At 49.9% G+C, this 23,653-nt stretch overlaps 2 protein-coding genes across 4 annotated transcripts in view; one reads left to right on the plus strand and one right to left on the minus strand.

The window, feature by feature from the left end:
• Nucleotides 1-3,906: 3,906 nt before the first annotated feature.
• On the plus strand, nt 3,907-17,670 carry LOC127036171 (uncharacterized). 2 transcript variants are annotated; one of them, XM_050926838.1, is made up of 10 exons: nt 3,907-4,011; nt 5,625-5,852; nt 9,713-9,839; nt 11,556-11,623; nt 12,209-12,338; nt 12,889-13,168; nt 13,314-13,471; nt 14,489-14,555; nt 14,990-15,167; nt 15,739-17,670. In XM_050926838.1, the coding sequence occupies exons 3-10, from the start codon at nt 9,755-9,757 to the stop codon at nt 16,201-16,203; spliced, it is 1,431 nt and encodes a 476-aa protein (XP_050782795.1). In that variant the 5' UTR covers nt 3,907-4,011; nt 5,625-5,852; nt 9,713-9,754; the 3' UTR covers nt 16,204-17,670. The 2 variants fall into 2 exon arrangements, with proteins under 2 accessions (XP_050782795.1, XP_050782796.1); XM_050926839.1 differs by lacking the exon at nt 3,907-4,011 and adding an exon at nt 4,404-4,423.
• Nucleotides 17,671-18,217: 547 nt separating this feature from the next.
• PTGS1 (prostaglandin-endoperoxide synthase 1) overlaps nt 18,218-23,653 on the minus strand; it is a 37,219-nt gene continuing 31,783 nt past the window's right edge. For both annotated transcript variants that reach the window (XM_050926835.1, XM_050926837.1), the window contains 3 exons: nt 22,919-23,205; nt 21,395-21,542; nt 18,218-20,418 (listed from right to left, as the gene is read on the minus strand). In XM_050926835.1, the coding sequence (XP_050782792.1) occupies nt 20,054-20,418; nt 21,395-21,542; nt 22,919-23,205 (800 nt within the window). In that variant the 3' untranslated portion in view covers nt 18,218-20,053. The remainder of the gene's footprint in view (nt 20,419-21,394; nt 21,543-22,918; nt 23,206-23,653) is intronic.

Below are 23,653 nucleotides of genomic sequence, written 5' to 3' on the forward strand. Positions count from 1 at the left end.
GAGTATTTCCCCCCCTCACTTGCTAACTAGCACAATTCACCACTCCACCCTAAAAGTTATTCTTTAATAGAACAAGGGTCTTCATTATTTAACCCTATATTGGATCTAAATGTGAGACTCGTTCTTCATTCTTTACTCTCTAAATGATTCTCCCTATAGCCTTTTAAAATAGTGATCCATGAGTTTGCTAATGGTTCCTTGAGCAGAGGGAAGCCAGCGTTAAAAGCAATCCATCACATACAGCTAAAAGAGGGGGTGTTGTATGACATCCCAGTGACTATAGCTGACAAAATACAGGTTGAAGAGAGTTTTGCCATTAACTTTGATGAAGCCAGGATTTCACTCACCATCTGTAAAATTCCCTCAGAAATTTATGTTAAATCAGTACTAAATTCTGTTCCCTTCCCAGTTGGTTCATATTACACCTTTCAGCTAAGGGGTGCAAGGTGCGTTGGAATATTATGGTTGAGAACTATCCCTGAATTTAAAGGACATACACATAGAGAGACAAAATGCTGGAGGTAATATCTTTTATTGAACCAACTTCTGTTGGTGAAAGAGACAGAGCTCTCAGTACCTTTCCCAGACCTGAGGAAGAGCTCTGTGTAAGCTGCAAAGCTTGTCTCTTTTACCAACAGAAGCTGGTCTAACAAAAGATACCTCCTGCACCATGTGTCTCTAATATCCTGGGACCGACATGGCTACAACAAGGCTGCAAACATATACAAAGAGATTGGAAAGGAATCTTCTGCATCTGGATCTCAGTGTCCCAGTAGATGATGTTTCAGACTTGAGAGAAATAGAGAAGCAATTTCTGTGGCTTCCCAACTTTCTGCAAAGCCCTGATTCATGCTGCCCATGTGGGGGCTAGTGAGGCCTGGGCTAAAATTTCACACCATCCCCTGTTGGCTTTAACACTTGGACTCAGCTGAACTCAGTTGTCTTTGCAGCAAAGAGTCCTGTGGCACCGTATAGACTAACAGACGTTTTGGAGCATGAGCTTTTGTGACCTTAGTTCTTAGTGAGCAGCCAGAACTGATCTACTATTTCTTCTCAATAGAAGTCACGTAATGGCTATGTCAGAACATTCTGTTACAAGCGCTTAGGATATAGAGACCACAGCAGCTTGACTGTACAAGGAGACTGCAGGAAATGAGGAACCTTTGATGTGCATTATTTATTGAGCACAATGTATGAAAGGGAGATTCAGTCTCTGCCCACAAAACTTGCAATAGAACTTCACAAACAACCACATTCTGTGCTGCATTTACACCCATTTTGATACCATATAACCTAAAGGTGCAGGGGCCACACGTGGCAGAAGTTAGGGCTGAATTTGGCCCTACACATGACTGAACAGCTACGTTGTGGAAAATCATCTTTAAGCCAATAAATAAACTAAGCCGATTCACTTCATACAAATATTAATGTGGGCACCTTCCCACCAATTTGAAATGTATTGCCTAGTTTCTGCACTGAAAGTTCAGGGAAAACAAAAGCAGCCTGCTTATGTCAGTCATTTCATTTTTACTCTTGTAGCAGCTGTTGGGAGTCTATCTTCGTATTCAGCATCATTAGAATGCAATAAAGCAGAAAAAAAATATATATGGGGATGACAAAAAGCCCTCCATGCAGGCTTCACAATCATTTTTCCATCTTTGTTAAAAATGACAAAAGCCCCTTAAAAAAGTCCCTGCAGCTGCCTCAGTTGCCCAGCAACGTGGCCCTGAACATTCCCATCAACCCTAAAAGCTGCAGATCAGGTCCCACTTCATGCTGCGGAGGAGAAACCTCGTTATTGTTACTGAATGCTGCTGCTTTATGTTATGGGAACTGGTTTCCTCTGGCAGCAGCTTTTGGCTCTTGGGTTTCTTTTAAAGTGCGTTATGATGGTTTAAATTTTGCTGCTGATTTTTTTGTGTTTTGTCTGTGCTGTGCTGTGCGTGCTTTATGAATTAGATTGCAGCATTATGATTTACAGAAAGCTATTCCCCCTCTCTCTTTCGCCCCTAAGGCCTTTGTGGCTGGATTCATGGTAGTAAAGCAGCCTGGCTTGACTAGTGTAGGGATACAAAGAATAGTACCAGTGTCTCAAGGTGGCTTGATTTGTACCATGTGTCTATACAGCGACACTCACCCATCACCAGTGCCTTTATATATTACTGTTATAGTAGTAATATGCTTGTGGATGTAAGAGGATTTAATATTTCTAATTGAGTTATGTTTAAAAGAGAGAGTTATAAACAGAAAAAGAAATGCAATTAAAATATTAACTTGCTTGAATTGCTGCTAATTTAAAGAAAATTAATAAGCACAAAAGAGACATTTAGGAGCTCCAAGCTGAGATTTTCTCTATCTCAGAAATGCAAGCAGAGAACATGAACGTTATGTGACATGAAACTACTGAGCATTAGTATCAGCATTTTTAAGAACAAAAATCAAAGTGACTGTAATTTATATTCAGGCTGATATACTATGAAGTTTGCAATGCAGACAGCATGCACATTAGCATCATAATAAAACCTAGCTTCGGAGAGGGAATTGCCACAATTTGAATATCTTTGAAATTTTGTACATTCAGAAAAGTGCTCTTTTCCCTATTGCAGTGAAATTGTAAAAGGATCAAAACAATCTCCTGCTGCCCCAGATGATGGAGGCCTGCAGAGTGATGACCTCTCAGTTATTAATGTACAGTCCTCAAGTGTGTGCTAGATGCTTTATGGTGCCAGTAGCAAGACAAGGTCCCAGCCTTGAAGAGCTTACGGTCCAATGTATCATAATATGAAGAAGGTAATACATAGGTTGGAGATGGGGTGAGAGAAGCTGAATGTTACGCCACAGTGTGTCTGCTCTCTGAAAGCCAGCCCAATGCAAACAGAGGAATGAAGGAGCTGAAGGGTCTGGCCTACTGCTGACACCGTTACAGAAGCTTTAAGAGAGATTCTGTAGTAGCAGTTCTGCTTTGTGCTGTATTGAGCTGGATTTTTCAAATTGGCCACCTAGCAAATGAACGTGTTAACTAACTTGTTAAAATATTAGTGTTTGGGCAATTTGTGTTTTAACGTGTTAGGAGGAGGGGTTACCTCAACCAGCTAACACATGTCAGAAACAAACCTTGCTTTGTCTACGTGAATATTTTACCCTGTGTTAATGTGTTAGCGAACCTATTACAGCGCATCTCTTTCCTAGGTAGACATGGCCAGAAACTGCAGATGCAAAATTGTTGTATGCACACACAAGAACAAAATCTGCATTGCACGTGCAAAAGAGCACTCATGCATAAAGCTGGCTAGCAAATGACCATTCCATTTCACAACTCTTCAGGTTTCAGAGTTTTTCATTCCACACTGGAATGAAAATGGAATTGTGATGAAGTGTCTGTTTTCAGATCTAAACCATCAGGTTTTCAATTTGGGTCTTTCTCTCCAGAGAGTTCACCCCCGCACTCAGTAACTTTACATTCAGCTGAAATTGGCGCATTTCTGCAAAATGTTTGGTTTTGACAAAACAGCATTTTTTTTAAACTTTTGTTGAAAATGTTCTGACCAGCTGCACTTATGTGCACAATTACCGGCCTTGCACGTACTAATGCTTTTTCAGAGAAACCTCATTGTGAGATTGTGTTTGCAAAGGGCTCTGAGAGAGATGCGAAAGAGGTGCAAATTAATAGTTGCAATTGTTAAATGCAGATGGGTTTCCCACATGCACCTTGTCCCTAGCACCAGGACTTTATGCCTCTGAAAGTGTACATCCACTGGAGTGAGGAAAGAGTTAATCTTCCAGCCCAATCTCCCTGGTAGTTAAGCAACAGCTCACTTGTGCATCTCCTGGAAGGTTTTCTGTTTGCTTGGTAAGCAGTGTAGACTCAGGGTGATGATGCAACTATCCAGCAGCCCATAGCCCACCCATCTTCCTCCTGCAGATCAATCCAGCAGCTCACCAACATGGATCCCAGACCACGAACAGCAAGAGGGAGCACGCACAGGCAGCACAGGCTGTGAAATGGGACAGGTATCAGCCACACCTTTGCATCCCTGAGCCTTCCACAACTGCCTTTGCTTCCCCACCCAGGCAGCAGAAGGACCAGAGATTCTGTTGTTTCTCAAAAGGGATCCAACCAAAGTTTATCTCTTTACTCCTTGTGGAAAGTCAGTGGTATAGTTCAGGTCTGTAAAGTGTGGTGTAAGTGTATGTAGTATTATGATTTGGGGGAGGTTTGATCATTCTAAGAAAAGGATTAGACTCTTAGACCAATCTTTTGCAAAGCAATTAAGGTACTCTACTTGATAGTTATTTTGAATGTGTACAGAATTTTTCACCTCTGCAAACTTGCGAGCATCTGAAACTCCAAACAAGGACAGACTTTAACCCCACTGAGAGACAATGCGAGTGGAAGATCTTTTGCAATGGAGAGCTGGAAAAGGTGGGGACTGTCCTTGCAAATTAGAGCTGATGGCAGTTGGTGTGTAATGGCTTTAAATGTTTTGAAGTTTCTATGCTGCTTTGTTTATCTGAAATGCAGGAGTAAGGAGATGCAGACGAGTGTGTGGTCATGTCCCAATTTTATAGGGACAGTCCTGCTTTGGGGGCTTTTTCTGATATAGGCACTTATAGCCCCCCTGCCCCGGTCCTGATTTTTTACACTTGCTGTCTGGTCACCCTGCATGAGGCATGGTGTATGTGGTTTGTGCTTCTTCCACAAGAGATGCTAGCTAATGATAGGAAACAGCTGTAGGAATGTGAAAATATTAAGAACTTCATTGCTTCTCTGTGTCCCTGTGGTCACAGCCTGCTGCTCCCTTTTCCTGTGTTGTGCGTGCTGCTGTTCTGTCCCAGAACCAAATGGCAGAATAAACGTTCAGCTACAGACAGTATGTATCTGGCTTCTCTAGGTCCATGTAGTACAGGAAGACCTCTGCTCAGGTGAGGCCGGTATCTACCTGTGGATTTGTGAGAAAAGCCAGGGGAGGTTCCAATTTCAATGTATTTTATGCAGACGTATGTTGTGTTTTTGAATTCTGCAGTTTTTGTCATGTTGCTGGAGATGAGAATTTTCAGACAGCAGGTGGCCAGGTGTGGTGAAAAACATCTTTTAGATTATTGAGCTCACCTCAGTAATTGGAGCCAGTTGATAAGAAGTGTCATATACTGAACCCAATCTTGGCCAGTTACGGAGAAGAATTGATGGCAAATCCCTTAGTTGTGCTGAAGAAAAGGTTAGTTAAGGGACAGAGAGTCCAGAATGGTTTGTGTGGGCAATCTGCCACTAGGTGGTTCCTGTGGAGCAGTCTGGCTTGTTTCACATTGCCATTGCTTTAATCTTTTAAAAATATAAAATATTTTTCACCTCATTCATCTGTTGCGTGTTCATCTCGCACTCATCTCGGTACATGTGTTGTCTGTCTATCTCCCTCTTCCAGTTTCACTTCCCTTTTAGAATGTTAGCTTTTCTTTGTCAAAGTGACACCAAACAAATGAATGGTCTTAGAGGGCCGATTTCATCTGATGTTTAATTTGAAAGGGGCATTCAGAGGAGTAACAGGATGGCCCCTTCCCCAGCACTGTGTACCATTAGGAAATCCTTATGCCATTCTGAATGGTCAGCTGTCTCTCCTTTCTTCCAGGTGACAAAGCTACCCACTCTTTCTGGTTTGTGGCTTGTGTTGGCCCCAGCTATGTCTGTTTTGCTTCATGCATATTTCAGCTCACAAAGATGCAAGCATTAAACCCAAGCCCTCTACTGTGCACCTGATCTTTATCTTCGGAAAAAGGAAATTAACGGGACTTTGAGAGACACAATCGGCAGGTTTACCCATTGTAAACGCTTTCTTTGAGAAAGCAAAATAAACCAGGTGAGACCAGCCAGAATGTATAACCTTTTCTGAAGGCCTCGTTCTCTACTGTTACACCAGGGTAAATCTTGAATAACTTGCTTGATGATAGTGGAGTTACTGTACTCTGGGTTTACTGTAGTCGTGCAGAGTGGCCTATAAAATCCAAACACACAAGAAAACCCAAAATAGCTGCTCAGTGAAAGGAAGGCTGTGAGATCACTGAATGATCCTAAGAGGGTCTAATTCAGACATCTGTGTCACTAAGACCTGCTCCGGGCACAAGACTGAAAAAAAAAAAAAGGGTTAAAGTATTGTTAGGCCCTCCATGTAAGTTTTGCTGGGGGAGGAGGTGAAAACCGGGAGAAGTGTTTATAAAAACCTAATATGGATAAAAATGGGTTGTTTTTTATTGGTTTGGCTTTTCTTTTTAAAACACTGAATCCAAACAAAAGGCCTTGAGCTGGAGCCTGGGAACGGGCACACGAAATTCCCTAGAACTAGAATCAAACTCCCCAGATTAGTTTCACTGCCCTAAACTGACTGAAATGCAAGACTTAAACTTCACAAAAGGCAAAAAGAAAATTAGATTTGCAAAACCCATTTTGTTTTACTGATCTTCAATCATGTGTTGTCAATAACACAGGAATGACCTTACTGCCCCCTGCATGTGATGGGACGTGGTCTGCTTCTGCTCTTGTGGGCTGCACTTCCAGATTAGAGACTGAGCATAAAAAGCAGCCCAAGTGCAGGCCCTGAATTCATAAGTCACCATTATGGGCATGGCCATTGGTAGGACAAAGTCTTGGTGCTCCTGTGGTTGACGAAAGAGAACTGCAAAGCAGGGATTTTCTGCAGTTTGTCCCATGAGAACAGATGTTAGAAATAGGTGAAGTCCAACTTTATTAGCAGGTGAATGCCCCTTCAGTTTAACCTGATGGTCATTTGCATGGCAATAAGCCTCAGTCAACTGATCTTGTCCTTGTCCTTGGGGAATAATTGATCATCCACTAAATAATCCTCCTCCATTAGCCTCGTGTGCGGTGGGTGAGTCATCACTCAGAAGGTTATTCAGCAATAAGCTAATGCTGCCTCTTTGTACTCTTGTGTATTTATCTTCTTTAAAGACCATTCTGCCACAGTAGATGGGTGTGTGAGTGCAGCACCCAGCCTTGCTGTAAATGGCTGTTTCATGAACCAGGAGTTCAGTGACGGGGGAGAGGGGACGTTTGATAGGGGTAATCTCCAAAGCGCCGCAGTCATGTAAAGCAGGTATCCCTAGTACCAGAGGCTCTGCGTGCCTGGGTGATGTGTCAGTGCGCACTTTTGTGGAGGTAATATCTATCCTGGTATGCAGTGTCACTACTGCTGCCATATTCTACCCCAGAGGTGGCTGCATTATTGTGATGGGTAAATTGAGTCCAATTTAAATAGTCTGTGCAAAGAGTTGGCAACATTAGATCCATCTGGGTGAAAGGGCCTGGTTGTGGGAGGCGCTCAGATACCACGGTGAGGAAGGCTCATGGGAGATGCTCTCAAAGCTAAAGCTGGGTAGTTATTTCCAGTTTCACCTGTAGCACAGAGGGCCGTTGTCGGGCCCTCCCCACCATTGCTGGAGACGAGACAGGGTCAGACAGCTGAGCAGAGGGGCTGCGTGCCTGTGCACTGAGCAGATGTCTCTGTGCTGGCCTCTGTGGAAGGTCAGTTTTGGGGGCTGTCCAGACGAAGGACCATGACTCTGTGGGGACTCGTGCCTTGTGCAAGCAGCATGGCGTGTCTGTGACAGCTATTCTAGCCTCACCCTGGGCTGGGAGGTGGCCCTTGGTTGGCCCAGCCTCTCTGCACCTCACCCACCTAGATCCCAAGTGCACTGGGTTGAAGCAGGGGGAACTGAATCCACCCAGGCTGGTGCTGGGGTCAGCGTGTTCCATGAATCACGTTTGGCATGGACTGAAAGGCTAGCTCAGGGGTGGAGTGTGATGTAGCCATCTGGGGCGTGCGGCACTGCGTGCGTTGTGAGACTTGTGCCTTCTTGTCTCAGTTACTGGCTCAAGGCTCTGGAGGGAGGTTCTGGGGGTAGCTGGAAGGGACCGTTATGGGGTCTCACACACACGGAACACTTTGTCATGCCAAATTGTAGCTAAACATTTGCAGCTTCCACCTGGGAATAAATGGCAAACTTCAGCCTTTTGCAAAGGTGCTAGCTCCCACCTCCTGCGCAGCAAGGGCTGTGCCTGTGGAGCTGTGTATCCATGGGAGGGTTTCTGTGGCTCTGTAGACAACTCCCTTTGTAAAGCCTGTGATACAGCAGGGGCAGGGAGCAGTGGGAGAGTGGTCCTGTTGAAAATTCAAGGGGAAGTGGGCAGGCGTAAGCTTGCCCACAGTTAAAGGACCCTCCCCCAGCCTTTAGGGAGGATCCACTGAGCCCGGAAACTCTACTGATTACAGGGGACAACAAGGGTGGGTGTGAAGGTCAAAGGATCAAAAAGAACCTAAAGGGGACACTGAGCAGAGAACCCTGGACAGCACCCACTGTTCCGTGAAGGTATCAAGGGAGCCAGCGGATGCCACCCGGATACGTGAATGGAGGGAGTACCGGAACGAGGCCTCACAGTCGCAAAGAGCCCCCTCAGCCAACCTCCTCTGCCTGGTGTTACGAATGGCCACCTTGGTCATGGCCAGGAGGAGGTTGATAGGAGGTCCCATGGCTTTGTGGGGCCACAGATAGGGTAGAGGGGAGATATAAGTCCTAGGCTAATTAAGGCATGGTTCCTTGTAGACTAGGGAAGGTTACTACAGGTTAATTGAAGCACCTGTAGCCAACTGAGGCCCTGTTGGGAACCTAATAAACCCCCCTGCTACAGGCAGACAGGGTGGAGAGAGGACTGGAGTTTGGAGGTGTGTTGCTGAGAACTGAAAGACCAGAGAACGGGGAAGGGAGACTTTGTCCCCCAGCGTCAAGGACCGAGGGTAATCCTACCCCAGAGCGTGAGAAACCCGCAGGGGTTGAGAGGGGCTGGGGCTCAGAGTGAGGAGCAAACTCCTCCCCCACTTCCCTCCTCTACCACCTTCCCAGTCCACTAGCGGGGCTCTTGGCACCCCAAGAGCAGGGGCCAGGGGTGGCGTCCTAGCCCTCCGCCAAGAAAAGTGGGGGCCCTGCTATACCAACATCGGCCATTTTGTCACAGCCCATGTTAATAAATGAAGGTGGATTCCTGATGGAAGTGACAATCGTTCCCGGTCCCCAGCTCGTGGGGTACAGGCGCCATCTAGTGCCGAGCCGAGGGAAAGGCCAACCCACGAGGAAAACGAGAAGTCGTGGCCTGCAGCTAAGAGCGCTTGGCCCGTCAGCTGTTCCAAGGACTCTACGGACGCCACTAATGAATCTGCACAGCCCCTGTGAGGTGTGAGGACTCTGGTCTTTACTTAGGTTGTAAGATCATTGTGGCAGGGCCATCTTTTTGTTAGGCATTACAGTAAATACTACCCCTCTCATGCAGCTGGACAGAGGGAGCGAGGTTGTTACCTGCCCAAGGCCACACAGTGAGTCAGGGGCACAGTTGGGACTAGATCTTGGGGACCTAGATTTTGGAGCAGGTCATTATACTGTGCTGTCCCCATGAATGAGAAGTGTTTTCTGGCAGGGACAAAGAGTGAATCTGGGCAAGTATCTGTAATGTGCTTATTTGACTAAGAACTATTGTTGACCTATGACAAGCACTGGAAGGGTGCCCATCAGCGTGGTATCTGGGCTCACCGCAGGACATCAGATTCTGCTAAGGGCAAGTGGGTTAAGGCTGGAATTAGGTGTTAGAGAGGAGGATTGGGGTGGGAGCTTGTCGTGCTGCTGTGCTCACATCCAGTATTTCCATGTTTCTTAGGCACTCGTCAGAGCCTTCAGCAGTGAGCACCGAGCTGGAGCCATGGGGACTGTGGCACTCTGTGTGCTTGTTTCTAGTGTGATACAGAACTGCTGCTTGAGGAGCAGCCAGTGCAGTGCAGAACTGGGTAAGTGTGCTGTGGAACAGGCTTCGGCCCTCGCAATGCTGGTCATCTCAGTCACTCAGCCGTGCTGCAGCCTTTGGCAGTGCCACAGCCATAAAGTCCCTGGAGTTGTTCTGATGGGTCCAGCCTTTCATTTCTTTCATGTATTATTTACTTTCCATAACTATATAAATAATAACATTATATATTATGTACATTGCATCATATATGCTGTGGATTGGTTATTAATGACTGCTGTTTCACATGTGTGGGTCCCAGCTGCTCCCTGCCCCCCTCGTTGAAGCAGGTGTGCAGGGTTACTGCCCTGCCAAGTGGACATGGGGCTGGCTGGAGGCAAGGGGTGCGGGGCTGGTTGGAGATAGGGGGTGTGTGGGGTGGGCTGGCTTCAGGCAGGGCCGCGGGAGGATGCAGCAGGGGTTGTCAGGGCTGGAGACAGAGGAGTGTGAGACTGGCTGGCTTCAGGCAGGGGAGTGCAGCAGGGGTTGGCTGGAGACAGGGCAGGGTGTGCAGGCAGCAGTGTGTGTGGGGCTGGCTGGCTTTGGGCAGGGCCACAGGTGTGTGGCAGGGGTTGACTGGAGACACAGCAGGGGGTTTGACAGGGACTGGTTGTGGGCACGAGGTGCAGAGCTGGCTACAGGCAGGGGGAGCGTGGCTGGTGTGGGCAGGGCAGCGGGTGCAGCAGAGGCAGCTGGAGCCCCAGCCCTTTAAATAGCCCCCAAGCTCCCTGCTATCCCAGGGCTTTGGGGGCTATTTAAAGGGCCTGGGGCTCCCCAGCTTCTACCCAACCCTGGACCTTTTAAATAGCTGCGGAAGCCCTGAGGAATGCATGGGGGTGGCGGGGCTCTGGCGGCTATTTAAAGGACCGGGGTGGCAGAGGCAGGCAGCTGGAGCCCTGACCCTTTAAATAGCCCCTGGAGCCCCTCACTACCCCAGGGCTCTGGAGGCTATTTAAAGGCCTGGAGCTCCAGCTGGGAGAGCAGGGCCACAGGGCTTGCCGCGCTCTGTCTGGAGCTCCAGCCAGGAGAGTGGGGCTTCAGCCAGGAGAGCGGGGCCTCGGGGCTTGCTGCGCTCCAGCCAGAGCTCCAGCCAGGAGAGCGGGGCCTCGGGGCTTGCTGCGCTCCAGCCAGAGCTCCAGCCAGGAGAGCGGGGCCTCGGGGCTTGCCGCGCTCCGGCCAGAGCTCCAGCCGGGAGAGTGGGGCTTGCCGCGCTCCGGCCAGAGCTCCAGCCGGGGCCGCGCTCCGGCCAGAGCTCCGGCCGGGGCCGCGGGACTTGCCGCGCTCCCGCTTGCACTTCGCTCAAGGGAGCGGGACCATGGAAGACCCCTGAGCAGATCGTAGCCAAGGACCCGGGGTAAGTTTAAAAAAAAAAAAAAAAAGTGTCTAAGACGCGGGGCCCGATTCCTGGGAATCGGGCGAATCGGCCTAAAGCCGGCCCTGCTTCCCATGGTCTGCTGGGGGAACATATGAGTCTGCTAACAGCCATTGCTAACCAGGCCTGTCTGTATGGGGCCCCCGCTTTCCTGAAGGAGACAGCCTGGTTTTCTGGCTAATGTGTTCAAGGGCATCCTCACTCTTTCTTGTGCTTCCTTTTGCTTGAGAGGATGGAGACACCAGGAAGTTCCTGGATGCTCCCTGTGAAGGATGCAAAGGGTTTAGATGTACACAGGAAATCAGGAGGTGATGGGGGCTACAGCAGTGACACATACCTGATCTTTTATAGATGGAGAAGTGAACACCTGGGATGAGGGAGTCCGAAATACCCCAGCCTCTGTCACCAGCCTCCTGCAGGTAAATCTGGCATGTAAACTTTGTGATTGAGATCCTGACCTCGGTGGGAATTTGGCCACTGGCTTCAGTGGGGTCAGGATTTCACTCCTGTGTCCAATTCCCCTTTGTGGGGTAAAGCTGAACCTCCCAGGAGGTGTCAAGTTGGGATGTTTTGCTCTCAGTATCAAGATGGGATCAGCGACTGACAACCGCCAACCATTTCCTCAGCTGGCTGCCCATGGCCAGGGAATTGCAGAGTCTTGCCCTGTGGGAGGCCACCTGGCAGCAGGAGGAAGCGGTGCTCGGCTCCCGCTTGCATTATACCAGGTCACCCTCTGCCCCAGAGACTGAAGCATGGTGATTGGTAGGGCCCCACGCGAGGAGATGGGGCCATGAGGCTAACACAGGGCCTGCTCCAGGTGCAGAGCCCCAGGCCGCACCCCCAGCCACAGGACCAGAATCATAGAATATCAGGGTTGGAAGGGACCTCGGGAGGTCATCTAGTCCCACCCCCTGCTCAAAGCAGGACCAGTCCCCAACTAAATCATCCTGGGCCTGCCCCTCAGCCAGGCTGACAGCGTATCCAATGCACTTTGTGTTTTGCAGCTCAGACGGGCCGATGCCAGAGGAGAGGGGCTCTCTGCTAAGGTCCCTCTGGTAAAAGCAAGTGAGGCAGCTCACACGAGGGGAACCAGCTCCTCACCACATCCTGGCCCCAGCCCAGATTCAGGAGCCTGTAAGTGTCAGGTGATTTGTGTGTCAAGGGGGGTGCCACAGGCGTTCTCCTGCATGACGCCCTCCAGGCCACATGTGTTGTTCACCTCAACCCGAGCCAGACTCCCACTGGCACTGCTGCAGGCACCATCCCTTGGCTTCCTCCAGGGCTTCATGGCATGTGAGCCTCCTGCTGGCACTGGCCTGAGCGTGGCTGGGCCTCACTCACCTCTCACCCACGCGAACACTCTGTCAGGAACATCGTGCTTTTCCGGTGCCTCTGTTACTTCCCAGGGGCTCCCTCAGCCCTGGATGGCTCAGCGATCTCATTCCTCTGTGTGTGTTACCACCCGGACACACTGACATGGGGGATTCATAACCCCTGATGGCTCGCTGGCCATCATCCACCTGACTGGAGACTTCTCCCCCCAGGGGCTGCTCCAGAACAAGCCCCACCTGTTGCCTCAGTCTCCGCACCGCTCTCCCCATGAGTAAAGGTTTCTGGCTGGCATTTCCCTGACCATCCTGCAGGGCCCCTAGCGTCAGGCCAGTGCTTCTCTCTTTGTCTCCAGCCTTTAGTTCCTCCGCCACGGGGAGGGCCATGCCTGCAGGAGAAATTTCTGCCCTGGCGTTGCCCTTGGAACAGGAAGGTGAAGGAAGTGGCACTGCAGCCCCAGAAGGGAGTTATCCTGGAGTTATCGAGCATCCCTCAGGGATCTGGAGCAAGGAAATCCCCGCTCGCAACAGGAGCAAAGCATATTCTCTGCCTGCTGGGAACACTACAGGGATGGTCCGATTGTCCACCCGAAGGAAACAGGACAGTGCCACCCGGCCTCCAGTCACGACAGCAAGGTAACGCACAGAGGCCAGCTGCTTCCGTTCATTACATTAGCCTGCTGGTGCATGTCATTGTTCTGATCTGAGGCCCAGACCCACAATGCAAGTTAGACTCCCAAGTACCTTTGTGGATCTGGACCTGACTGCTGTACCTTTGCAGGCAGAAATCTCCACCTGCTTCCAACTGGCTCCCTGTCCTGGAGAAACATGACATCCCGGTGGTTGTGGGAGTCTCCGTGTCTCTGGCTTTGATATTCATTTCCATGGGGGTGTATTCGTTCCGCCAGAAAGTAGAGCACGCCAAAGGCAATAGTATCTGTGAGTATTTCAGCCCTGGCTTCCGAAAGGCACCATGTTTTCTAGGGGCATAACAACCCCGTGCACACCTCAGACAGGAGGAGTTTGGAGCAGTGTTGAAAGCTCTGGGTGTGTATTTGGCAGGTATCTGTGCTGTCCCACTCTCATTGAGGCTGGCAATATGGGGGACCAGACTTTGGGATGACACTCTGGCATTTGTTTCCTTGGCCACCTGGAAACAGCAGAGGTGAACGCTCACTCCATTTCTCTGCACTTCACTCCAGGTTGTGTGTGGGTTTGGGGTTAGACAGAGGTGAAGGTTTAGGCTTTGTGGTAGAGAAGGGTTGCTGGTCCCTGGATTTATCTAAATTAGAGATGGGCCCAAATCTGAGCAGCCCCAGCCGCTGTGGAGGTTCAGATCTGGATCTGTACATCCTAGCTGGCTCATCTCTTCAATGGGCCAGGACCAAACCCTGATCCTTGAGTATGTTTGGATCCAGATTTCAGGCCCATCCCTGCTCCAAACCCGAACATGAATGTTGATGAAAGATGTGTGTGTGCACAGCCAATATGCAGCCTGCTCTGCGCTCTGTCTACCAAGGGGGCAAAGCCCCAGGAGCAGGGAGGGAAGACTTAAAGCCATGCGGAGAGTGACTTTAAAACCACTCACACCCTCCCTGAGGCCAGGCCGCCAATTCAGCGTTTCCTGTGTTTATGATTTACAGCAGACACGGGCAGGAAGTGGAGAGTCTGGGTCTCATGAGGGACCGTCCCGTTGATGAGATGAACTATGCCAATGTCTGCCATTCAGATACCGCATCTCACTAGCGCTCAGACATGCCGCTGCATGGGTGTTTGGTGTGTTCGTTGAAGTCTCTGGAGATTGCCCTAGGAGTGTGTAGTCACTGGCCTGCAAGAACTGATGCGCTGCCCCTACCAGATGGCCAGCTGCTCTGGCATGCCTGCCCTGCCTCATAGCTGGCTCTGCCTGGGCACTTTGCCATGTGGCTGAATAAACACATCTGCTTTTTCCTGCAGCATCTCAAAAATCCTCTAACTCTAGGAGGAGAAATTACTTGGAAGCAGACGAGGCTTATGAGAACAGGTGAGTTTGTCCCACTGTATACACAATGGGATTGTGAAGTGGTGAGGCCGGTTGTGGTTTCAAATCCTGTGTCCCAGCAGCAAAACTCTGGAGCTCAGACGTACTCAGGCACTAAGAAAAACTCTGTACCAGCCACTTCAGGGCTCACCTAGGGACAGGCTGCGGGGACGGGGATGGGGATGGGCTCACTCAGGAATGTGTACAAGAGACTTTCCCACTTTAGTTTTACCCTGCAATCGAATCAGACCCCTCTGATGCCCTTCAGGCAATGTTTTTCAGTGGGAGCAGGGGGAGATAGGTTTTGACTGGCAGGCAGAGGAGCTCTGCTACCTGGATAGAAAGGCTGTGAACATGGTGAGTCGCTGATGGAATGACCAAGATGGTGGCTTTCACCAGCCTGCTGTCCCCATCCCTGACACCTCTCCGATCCACAGGGCTTTCGAAGTTGAATGCACTGTCGATGCTGTTGAGCGGAATCCATACGACACCAGCATTTCCCCCAGCCTGCTGCACTCTGACCCCACGCTCCCTGCAGAGGCGGCTGGGCATCGAGAGGAACCCCTGGGTGTTGCTGCTGGCGAGGCTCTGCAGACAGCACAGGCCAGGGCAGTGGTAAGATGCACCTGGTACTGTCCCAGTAGCTGTTCCCCACTGATTAAAGCTCTCCGAACCCCCGCCCTGCAGCACTGCACCGCAATCCCTGCCTCTGTCTCCCACCCTGTGTCTCACAGCACCACCTGCCAGCGTCATGTGTCCCTGTGAACTAGCCTCCTCACAATAGTGCTTCCCGTTCCTGTCAGTGACTCCAGTTCCAGTCTAGTCCTGCCTGTTGGCCAGTCAGGTGATGCTGTATTAAATCCGTGTAGCTAATCGGTGGGTCAGCCCCTCAGCAGGGGTAGGTCAGTCTAGTTCCTTTGACGTCAGCGAAGCAGCAGTGAGGGTCTGGTGCAGTATCTTTAATCTGCCGTATTTACTGATTGGATTGTTCTGATCCCATCCCATCTCTCCCATCTGTATTGCAAGCTGTCTAATGTCTCCTGCTCCTCACTGTGCTGTCTGGGCTGGGGGCTGCATCCCGTGTCACTCACAGAGCTGTTCTCGCATTGCTTAGGAATTGCTGGGTGGGAGCCCGGCTCCAGTTGTGTTCTCTGCTCCTTGTGACGTGTATGTTGCTTCGTACCAGGACTCCCCAGTGTCCCTGCAGCGTGAGTCTGCTCATCAGGAGAAACACCCAAGCCCTGTGCCCACGCAGTTGAAGAGTGCTGGGCCCAAGGAGCCTGCTGCCAGGGCTCCTGGCATCTGCTCTGCAACCTCTCTGGCTCTCCAGCACATTGGCACCACGCTGTATTTCCACGGGCCTGAGCCGCTGCTCCAGAGCATCGTACCGCTCAGGAGGAACACCAGTGGGAATCATGGCCAAGTTCCTGCAGCCCCTGTGGTGGGGATGATGGAGCATTCCCCTCCCGGAGATCAGTCCAGTGCTGAAATAGCCATGATGTCTGTTACTGTGGAAATACACCTGTATCCTTGCAACGCAGAGATGTCCTCACCCTCAGCAGCCACGCAGAATGTGTCCGATTCATCTCATCCAAAGGCAGCCGGGGCAGCATCCCAGCAGCCAGCTTCGCTGGTCGGCCCTGGTATGTGAGCGTCATTGCTCCTGCTGCTGTGGCTGTATTTCTGATTGCAGGGTGCTGGGCAGAGGGCAGGGGACTGGCTGGGTCAGCCTTTCTGCTCTGGAAACCCTGACTGGGAAGTGCAGCAGAGTATCAGGTCTCTGCCTGAAGTGGATCATTAGGTGGACAAATTACTTTCCCCTCTGAAGTTAGGTGCTGGCTTGGTATGTACCAGTACATCGGGCCAGACCGGGTGGGTCGAGCCTGTCTCATGAGCACTGGGCCCATATTGGCTGTCAGGCCAAAGAGGGCATTTGAGCCTTACTGTGTGGGTATGATTAGTCATTAAAGATAAAGAGCAAAGCCAGGGTTGTCCTGGCCAAATTCCATCTTGAGTAATTTTCAGCACTCCTAATTTCCCACTTCAGGTAATGCTTCACTTCCTATTCCAAACTGTGGCATAGGGTTGCTGTGCATTGTTAAGCTGTTGCTGTGTTCCATCTCAGAGGTGGCTGCATTTCAGTGGGGGACAGAAGCAATCCCTGTACAGTCCGTATAGGTAGTTAATAGGGTTTGGGGATCCTCCTGGGTAAAAGCTCTGCAATTGTGCTCTTCTAGGCACATCTTCTAAGCCTGCTGCTGTTTTATGGAGAATTCCATTTCTTGCGTTGCTTGTGAATTCTCATGCACAGAGGGTCCTGCTCATACACTCTTCTGACTTTCACAGGGCCCAGGAGTTTTTTGTGACTGGATTAAAACTGACCCGTGAAGTCTTGAAAAGGACAAAATAACTCTTCTCTGGCAGAGGGAGGCCAGGAGCAGACACGTGCCCTGATGACGGGTGCTCTGACGTGGGTCAGAATATTCTACTATGTATATGGATGTTTGTTCTTATCATGGCTTCTGTTTCTTTGATCCTCCTCTGCTCCTGTCTCTAGCTTTTTGAGTCACTGTCCTCTGTGCTACATCAGTCACAAAACCCCCAGCTGCAGAATGTTGAGCCAGAAATAGCAAGAAGTCGCTCCAAGCCATCGAATCCCTTGGCACTGTGTGCCGGTAGAGTCACAATTAGGGCTTGGGACATTCTTGGCTTGGAGAATGAATTGAGGACAGTTACAAGACCATTGTTTTACTGTGCAGATTGCAAAGCCCTGTGTCCTGGGAGCATCCAGGGAAGGACACAGCGAGATCGTAGGCAAACACTGCAGCGCCATGTGACTGAAGCAGAACAAGGGCTGTTATGATGGAACGGGAGAAGTGCACTGAACCCTACAGGAAGCATTCCGTGTGTCTGGCATGGAGATGTGTGAAATTGTGACTGATTGGCTATCTCGTTCTGTGATGTGGACACAGAACCCTGCTGAGGGAGATTAACATAGGGATAGATGTTATGCTAGGGGGACGCAGTGTGAGAATGTAAGTGCTGTGTTGTCAGCATCTGGAGCTTTAAAATAAACCTATGGTAACATGGATGAAATGTCGGCAAATGGTAAGTTCTTCATCAGCAATGAACACAGCAGCAGCTGTGGTGTGGGCAGGCTGCACAGGAGAGAGGGGGCTGTACGCAGCAGGGAGATCAGTGCTTTATCTGAGGGGAGGGTGTCCCTGCAGCAGGTGGGGGGGGGGGTCTATTGACCACACAACACGAGAAGGGCTGGGTGGCTGGAGCAGAGCTGGAAGGTGGTGCCAGGGAATAAAGAGTGCTAAGATATGGCAGATGGGAAGAGAGAGTGGGAACAGGCTCCCTGTACACACACCCCAGGGCTTCTCTTAAAGCAAAGGATATTTGCATGTATAGCTTCTGAGCTGTTCAGAATGTTAGAGCATCACCAGTACCCACTCCCACACTGCTACATGCTGTATCCTGGCCAGAGCATCTCTGGGAATGGGACCCTTCACCCGAACGTCAGTGATTTGCCAGCTCCTCTGCACACATCATGTTCTTTTTAGCACTTGAGTCTGGTGAGCGGATGCCTGAAACTCTTCTGGAAGAACTCAGCAGGCCATTATTCTCTATCTGCCTGGAGGTGAAATCACTTTCTCTTTTATTGAGATCACAAGCCAACACGGGAGCGTTCAGACCCTCCAAACAAACGTATCACTCCAATAGCTGTGTGTCTGCAATGCTAACCTGGGGATTAGAACTCCTCTGTTCATGGTATTTACTGAGGCAGGGACCAGTGGCTGTTGGAAGGGGGAATATAGGGCAGGAAAACAATGCTCCTAGGTCCGTATTGAGCTTTGGACCGTGGAACCTCACGAGGCCTGAAGCAGGGCCTATGTACTCTCGGAACAGAATTTTCTGAGCTATTTACACCAGGGAAGTTTAGGACTCATAGACTCAAAGGGCCAGATTTTGACATCCTTGCTTGCACTGAATAGTACTTTCCTCTATGGGACCAGTGGAACCGCTTGTGGAGTGAGGTACTTCTCAGAGTGCGTCAGGGTGACAGAATCCAGACTCAATCCAATTAGAGTCAGAAAAGGCCTATTTGGCGATTGCCCAGTTGACACCTAAGCATTCCTCCTGTGGTCCATTGGTGTGGCTCTTTGGCTAGTCTAGGTTTCAATTGTCCATTCAGTGGGGTTTCCATCAGCTCTGACAGATTTTACCCCAGCCCTTCACTCTTCAGCAATATCTACATCCCAGCTGTATTTTAAACTCCACATGATGCTGCAGAATGGAGCTCACATGTCTCCAAAGAAGCATGAAACTCAACAGCTTTCCTGCTCTCTCAGAAGCACTTAGCTTTCCACCTTGCGTTGACAAAGACTGAATCAGGTCGAGCTCTCTATTTATTGCCAGAGCCCACTCAGCACGTTAACAAGACCCAGTTCCTGAAGCCGGACAGTGGGCTCTTCCAGGCACAGTTATCCGCTGGTGCTGAATTGTACCTGCAGTTCAGGTGGTCACTTTTGCTAGCTTGCCCAGAGTGCTTGCAAACTGGCTGAGCTGGACATGTGAGAATTGAATGAGCTCTGATTGGTTTGTATAAGGAATAACCTAGGACAGGCTCTGACCTATACAGTACATGTGTGCTCCAGCCATATTCTGCAGAAAAACCCTGGGGTCTGCTCTCACCCCCCACCCCCTCCCAGACATTCTTAAAGCCGGGGAAGGATTACTGACCTTGCATGCATGTGGGGGGGGAGGGGGAGAGGGGAAAAGCCCTGAGGCATTGAGTGGGCTATGGATGATTTTCTTTCCCTCTCTGTCCAAACCAGAGACCCTCTTAGAAAATCCTCATTCTTGTGGTTCCTAAGGATGGTCTCTGGGGTGGTCATTCCACAGTATAAACACACAAGCCATTTGGTCACAGCAGGAAAATAAAAGCAAGTGTGCTGGCCAGCTGGGGCAGAAGAGTGGGGAGCTGTGTACTGCTCTGCCCCTGCCCAGCTGGTGGGCATAGGTTGCCTTGCAGTCCCAGTGCAGGAAAAGTAGCACGATAGCTGCCTTGGGCAGTCAAGGGTGTGGGGGAGGTACTGAGAGCACAGGCTCTGGTAGCAGAGAGGCAGAGAGTCCCCTGGAGAACAGAGAGCTGGCTTAGAGCAGGGAATTTGCTAGCAAAAGAGGCAGCTTGAGTAGAGAGAGACCATTATGATGTCTGTAGCATTTAGATGACTCAGGCTCTCCCTAATCTACCGCCAGCCTCTCTCTCCTTTCCCCTCTCCCAGCCTCGGGTGTGGATAATGCCCAGAACCAGAGGGGCCTCCTATTCTATTGATACATGGTGCAAGGAGCATATTGTCATCCTTCTTTGTGCCTGTCTCTCTCTGCAAGGGAGGGCTTTGTACCCAAGGCCGGGTGGTACAACAGGAATCGTTAGGACAATAATGAAGGAGGAAACTCATTGGCCCAGCCTCAGTGGAGCTACAGTGACACTATAGCTCGCCGGATGTTTTGCTGTCTTGATGGTCAGTTGCTCCTGTTTCTGTGCTAGGATCTGGCACGTGGAATGCCACATACGGACACCGCTTGACGTTGAGACACACGAGCTTCTGGAGTGAAGCTGTCTTCACAATCTCAAAGCCATTTGAACCACCAAAAGTGCTGGGCTTCCAGTATTCTGGGGAGCAGATGGGATTGCCAAAAAGCCCTTTCAGGGAAAACGGGGCTCCAATCTCCACCATGCTCTCCCCAAAAATAGAGTTTGGCTGGCATTTCTCAAGCAGCAAACCAGGATAAAACTCCAAGGCATTAATGTCTCCATATAGCTCTTCCAGCTCCGCTGCTTTCTCCTCTTCTCCTGCATCAACAGAGAAGGGAGGTTCCAAGTCCATACAAGACACAGGACTTTTCAGCTGCTCTCTGTCTGTAACCCAGAGCACCAGCTGAATGGTCTGACTGACCCTCGAGACCATGCCCCACCCACTCACCTGCCCTGCAGCAGGTAACAACCCTTTCAAGTAGGCAGTACCTGGCAGTTTTCAGAGTGGGGTGAGTAGTAGTAAGCTGTGGCGGGATGTTTATACATCAATCAGTTTGAAAGCCTACAGTGGGGCCACTGATTGGATGAGCTGTGTGTCTGAGCTCCATGATCTCACACTGTATGTGAGAAACAGCAGAACTGAAATTCATTTGCAAATTTAACACCATTAATTTGGGCTTGAATAGGGGCTGGGAGTGGCTGGCTCATTACAGAAGCAGCTTTGCCTCTCCTGGAATTGACACCTCCTCATCTATTATTGGGAGTGGACTACATCCACCCTGATTGAATTGGCCCTGTCAACACTGGTTCTCCACTTGTGAGGTAACTCCCTTCTCTTCATGTGTCATTATATAATGCCTGCATCTGTAACTTTCACTCCATGCATCTGAAGAAGTGGGGGTTTTACCCACAAAAGCTTATGCCCAAATAAATTGGGGGGGGGGAGGGATAGCTCAGTGGTTTGAGCATTGGCCTGCTAAACCCAGGGTTGTGAGTTCAATCCTCAAGGGGGACAGTTAGGGATCTGGGGCAAAAATCAGTACTTGGTCCTGCTAGTGAAGGCAGGGGGATGGACTCAATGACCTTTCAAGGTCCCTTCCAGTTCTAGGAGATTGGTATATCTCCTATTATTATTATTATTATTTATTATCTGTTAGTGTTTAAGGTGCCACCGGACTTCTTGTTGTTTTCGTACATGAGGTGGCTGCCTTGGGCCGAGGGAACCCCGAGGGCAGTGCTAGCCCCTTACTGGACACACATTGCCAGCAGCAGCACATGAACTATGAAATCTGACCTGTTAACTCCTGGAAGGATTTATAGGGCTTCATGGAAAACCTCTTCCGGTACTCGTTAAAGGGCTGCAGCCGCAGCAGCCGTGATTCCTTAATAACTCCAACAGCCACTTTCAAGAGGTTGGAATTGATGGTTTGTCCCCCACCTATCTGAAACACAGGAAGAGTAAAAGAAGAGCAAACTGCTGTTACAGTCAAGCACTGTCATTCCACTCGGAACTGCAGAAAGCTCTGACAAATATGGCAGATTACACGTCTCGTAAGGTGTTTCTAAGGCATCCATCACACAGGCGCCACGTGACTCAAGACAGTCAAAATCACAGGTCACAGCAGCAGAGAGAACCACCAGAAATGCCAACGACCAGAGCTGTGTCAAAGCTGCCAGATCAAACGAATGCCCCATCTGGTGTGGTACCCAATCCCCAACAGTGGGAAATGCTAGAAAACTAGGCTTGGCAAAATTCCATTTTTAGTTTTTATAATTTTGATAGATAAACAAATACTTAAATAAACAACATTATTTCTATCTATTTAAATTTTCACCGCAGCAGGGAATAAGTGGGTGATCAGACAATGGAGGGAACACATCAGGCAATAATGATTTAATGACAGGAGACACTGAGATTCAAAAGTTTTAAAACTGTTAAAACAGAAATTGTCAACATCACGTCAAAACAAACCAAGGAAATCTCCTTAAACCAATCTCAGAAGTTCTCAAGTTGCATTTTTGTTTCTTTGCCCATCTGTAAATTCTGATGGAAATATTTTTTCACTGCTTTGTATACAGTGAAATCAACAGTTTACCAACAAAAACCTGATCTTTCCAAGCCTACAGAGAACCCTGTGCTGAACAATTATGCAGTAACCTGTCAGTGGAAGGGGGCAATTATTTCTTTCCATTAAGGAAGCAAGCTGGGTATTTGGACAGCAGCAAACAGGACTATCTGACTCCCCGTGTTAAAGTTTCCCAAGAAGAGAGGAGAGAAAGAGAAGCCTCAAACACTGTAAATGTGAATTAATGAAAGAAAACAGCCACCCAATGGCAGCAGAGAACAAAGGATGAGGCCAGACTGTTGTCCTTTACCATGAGCGCCTGGGAGAGCTGTTTGACTCACAGCCACTGGCCTTTAGAGAGGATTTGGGGCAAGGAGAATGGGCTGAACGTGCTGCAGAGACGTTGATTATTGCCTGTGTTATAGCAGCCCCCATGATGTGCCAGGGGCTGCCCGCACCTCTGGAGTGGATTGTGCCAATGCGGCACACCCTGGTGGGAGCGGCATTGCCTCGGGGATGGTTGGGGAGCACTAGGAGTTACCCTGACCCTTACGTCCTCCCTATATCAGAATCGGACCCCACCAAGAGACGTGGCCCTTGCCCGAGCCTCTTCCCATGCCCCTTGCAAGTCATGCAGCCTGCTGGCACCATCGCACTGCAGACCCCTGGGGTTGTGTAAGCAGCGCTCCCTCCCTCCCTCCCCCAGCGGTTCCCTGCCTTTGGCCGATAAGCACCCGTGTCTGGTGCCATACCTGTCCTGCTATTTGCTTGGAGAACGACTCCACCAAGGCCTCCACCCCATAGTCCAGAAGCATGGAGGTGTTGTAAATAAACTGCTCGTAGCTGTATTCATTCTCCTGGATGATGAACGAGTCCGGCATCAGTGCGTGCCAGTGGTAGAGTTGGTTGAACTCCACGGCAATCCGGTTCCTGTATTGGAACTGCATGCCGAACAGCAGCTCCGGGTCAAACTTCAGGTGCAGGAAGTACCCGCTGAGATGCTGCACGTAGTCCTCAATGACTATCTTGATGGTCTCTCCTAGGAGGAGAGGGAAGCTGGATGTGAAGCAGCAGCAGAGCGAAGCGGCTGCAGGCCAGTTAGTTACTGGGCAACAGCAACAGCTCCTGGCTGTAAATGAGCCAGTATTCTAACAACTGGAGCTCAGATGGTTTAACAGAGATCACAGAGCCGGCGCTCAGCATAAGCAGACGAAACAATTGCTTAGGGCCCCGAGCAGCTCAAGGGGTCCCCCTATTTGCTTATAATCATGTATGCGGCAGGGGGGGCAAATATTCCTGCTTAGGGCCCCCAGTGGGCTAGCACCATCTCTGGAGAGAACATCACCATGGGTGCTCTGGTGATAGGCATGGAAAGGGGTGTGATAGGATTAAACATCCAGTGTGTTTGTACTGGATCTGCCTTCATATGTCCCATAAAATAATCCCCAGGAGGTTCCTCGATCACGTGTGACCTCTTGGCTTGTCTG

Source organism: Gopherus flavomarginatus, chromosome 17 (genome assembly GCF_025201925.1).
Source record: "Gopherus flavomarginatus isolate rGopFla2 chromosome 17, rGopFla2.mat.asm, whole genome shotgun sequence".
In the NCBI taxonomy this organism is placed as follows: Eukaryota; Metazoa; Chordata; order Testudines; family Testudinidae; genus Gopherus; species Gopherus flavomarginatus.

Coding starts and splice junctions, on each gene's coding strand:
- LOC127036171 (XM_050926838.1), top strand. CDS start 9,755: ATGGGGACTGTGGCACTCTGTGTGCTTGTTTCTAGTGTGATACAGAAC. Junction 11,624..12,208: donor CTGTCACCAGCCTCCTGCAG/GTAAATCTGGCA, acceptor TGTGTTTTGCAG/CTCAGACGGGCCGATGCCAG. Junction 12,339..12,888: donor CAGCCCAGATTCAGGAGCCT/GTAAGTGTCAGG, acceptor CTTTGTCTCCAG/CCTTTAGTTCCTCCGCCACG.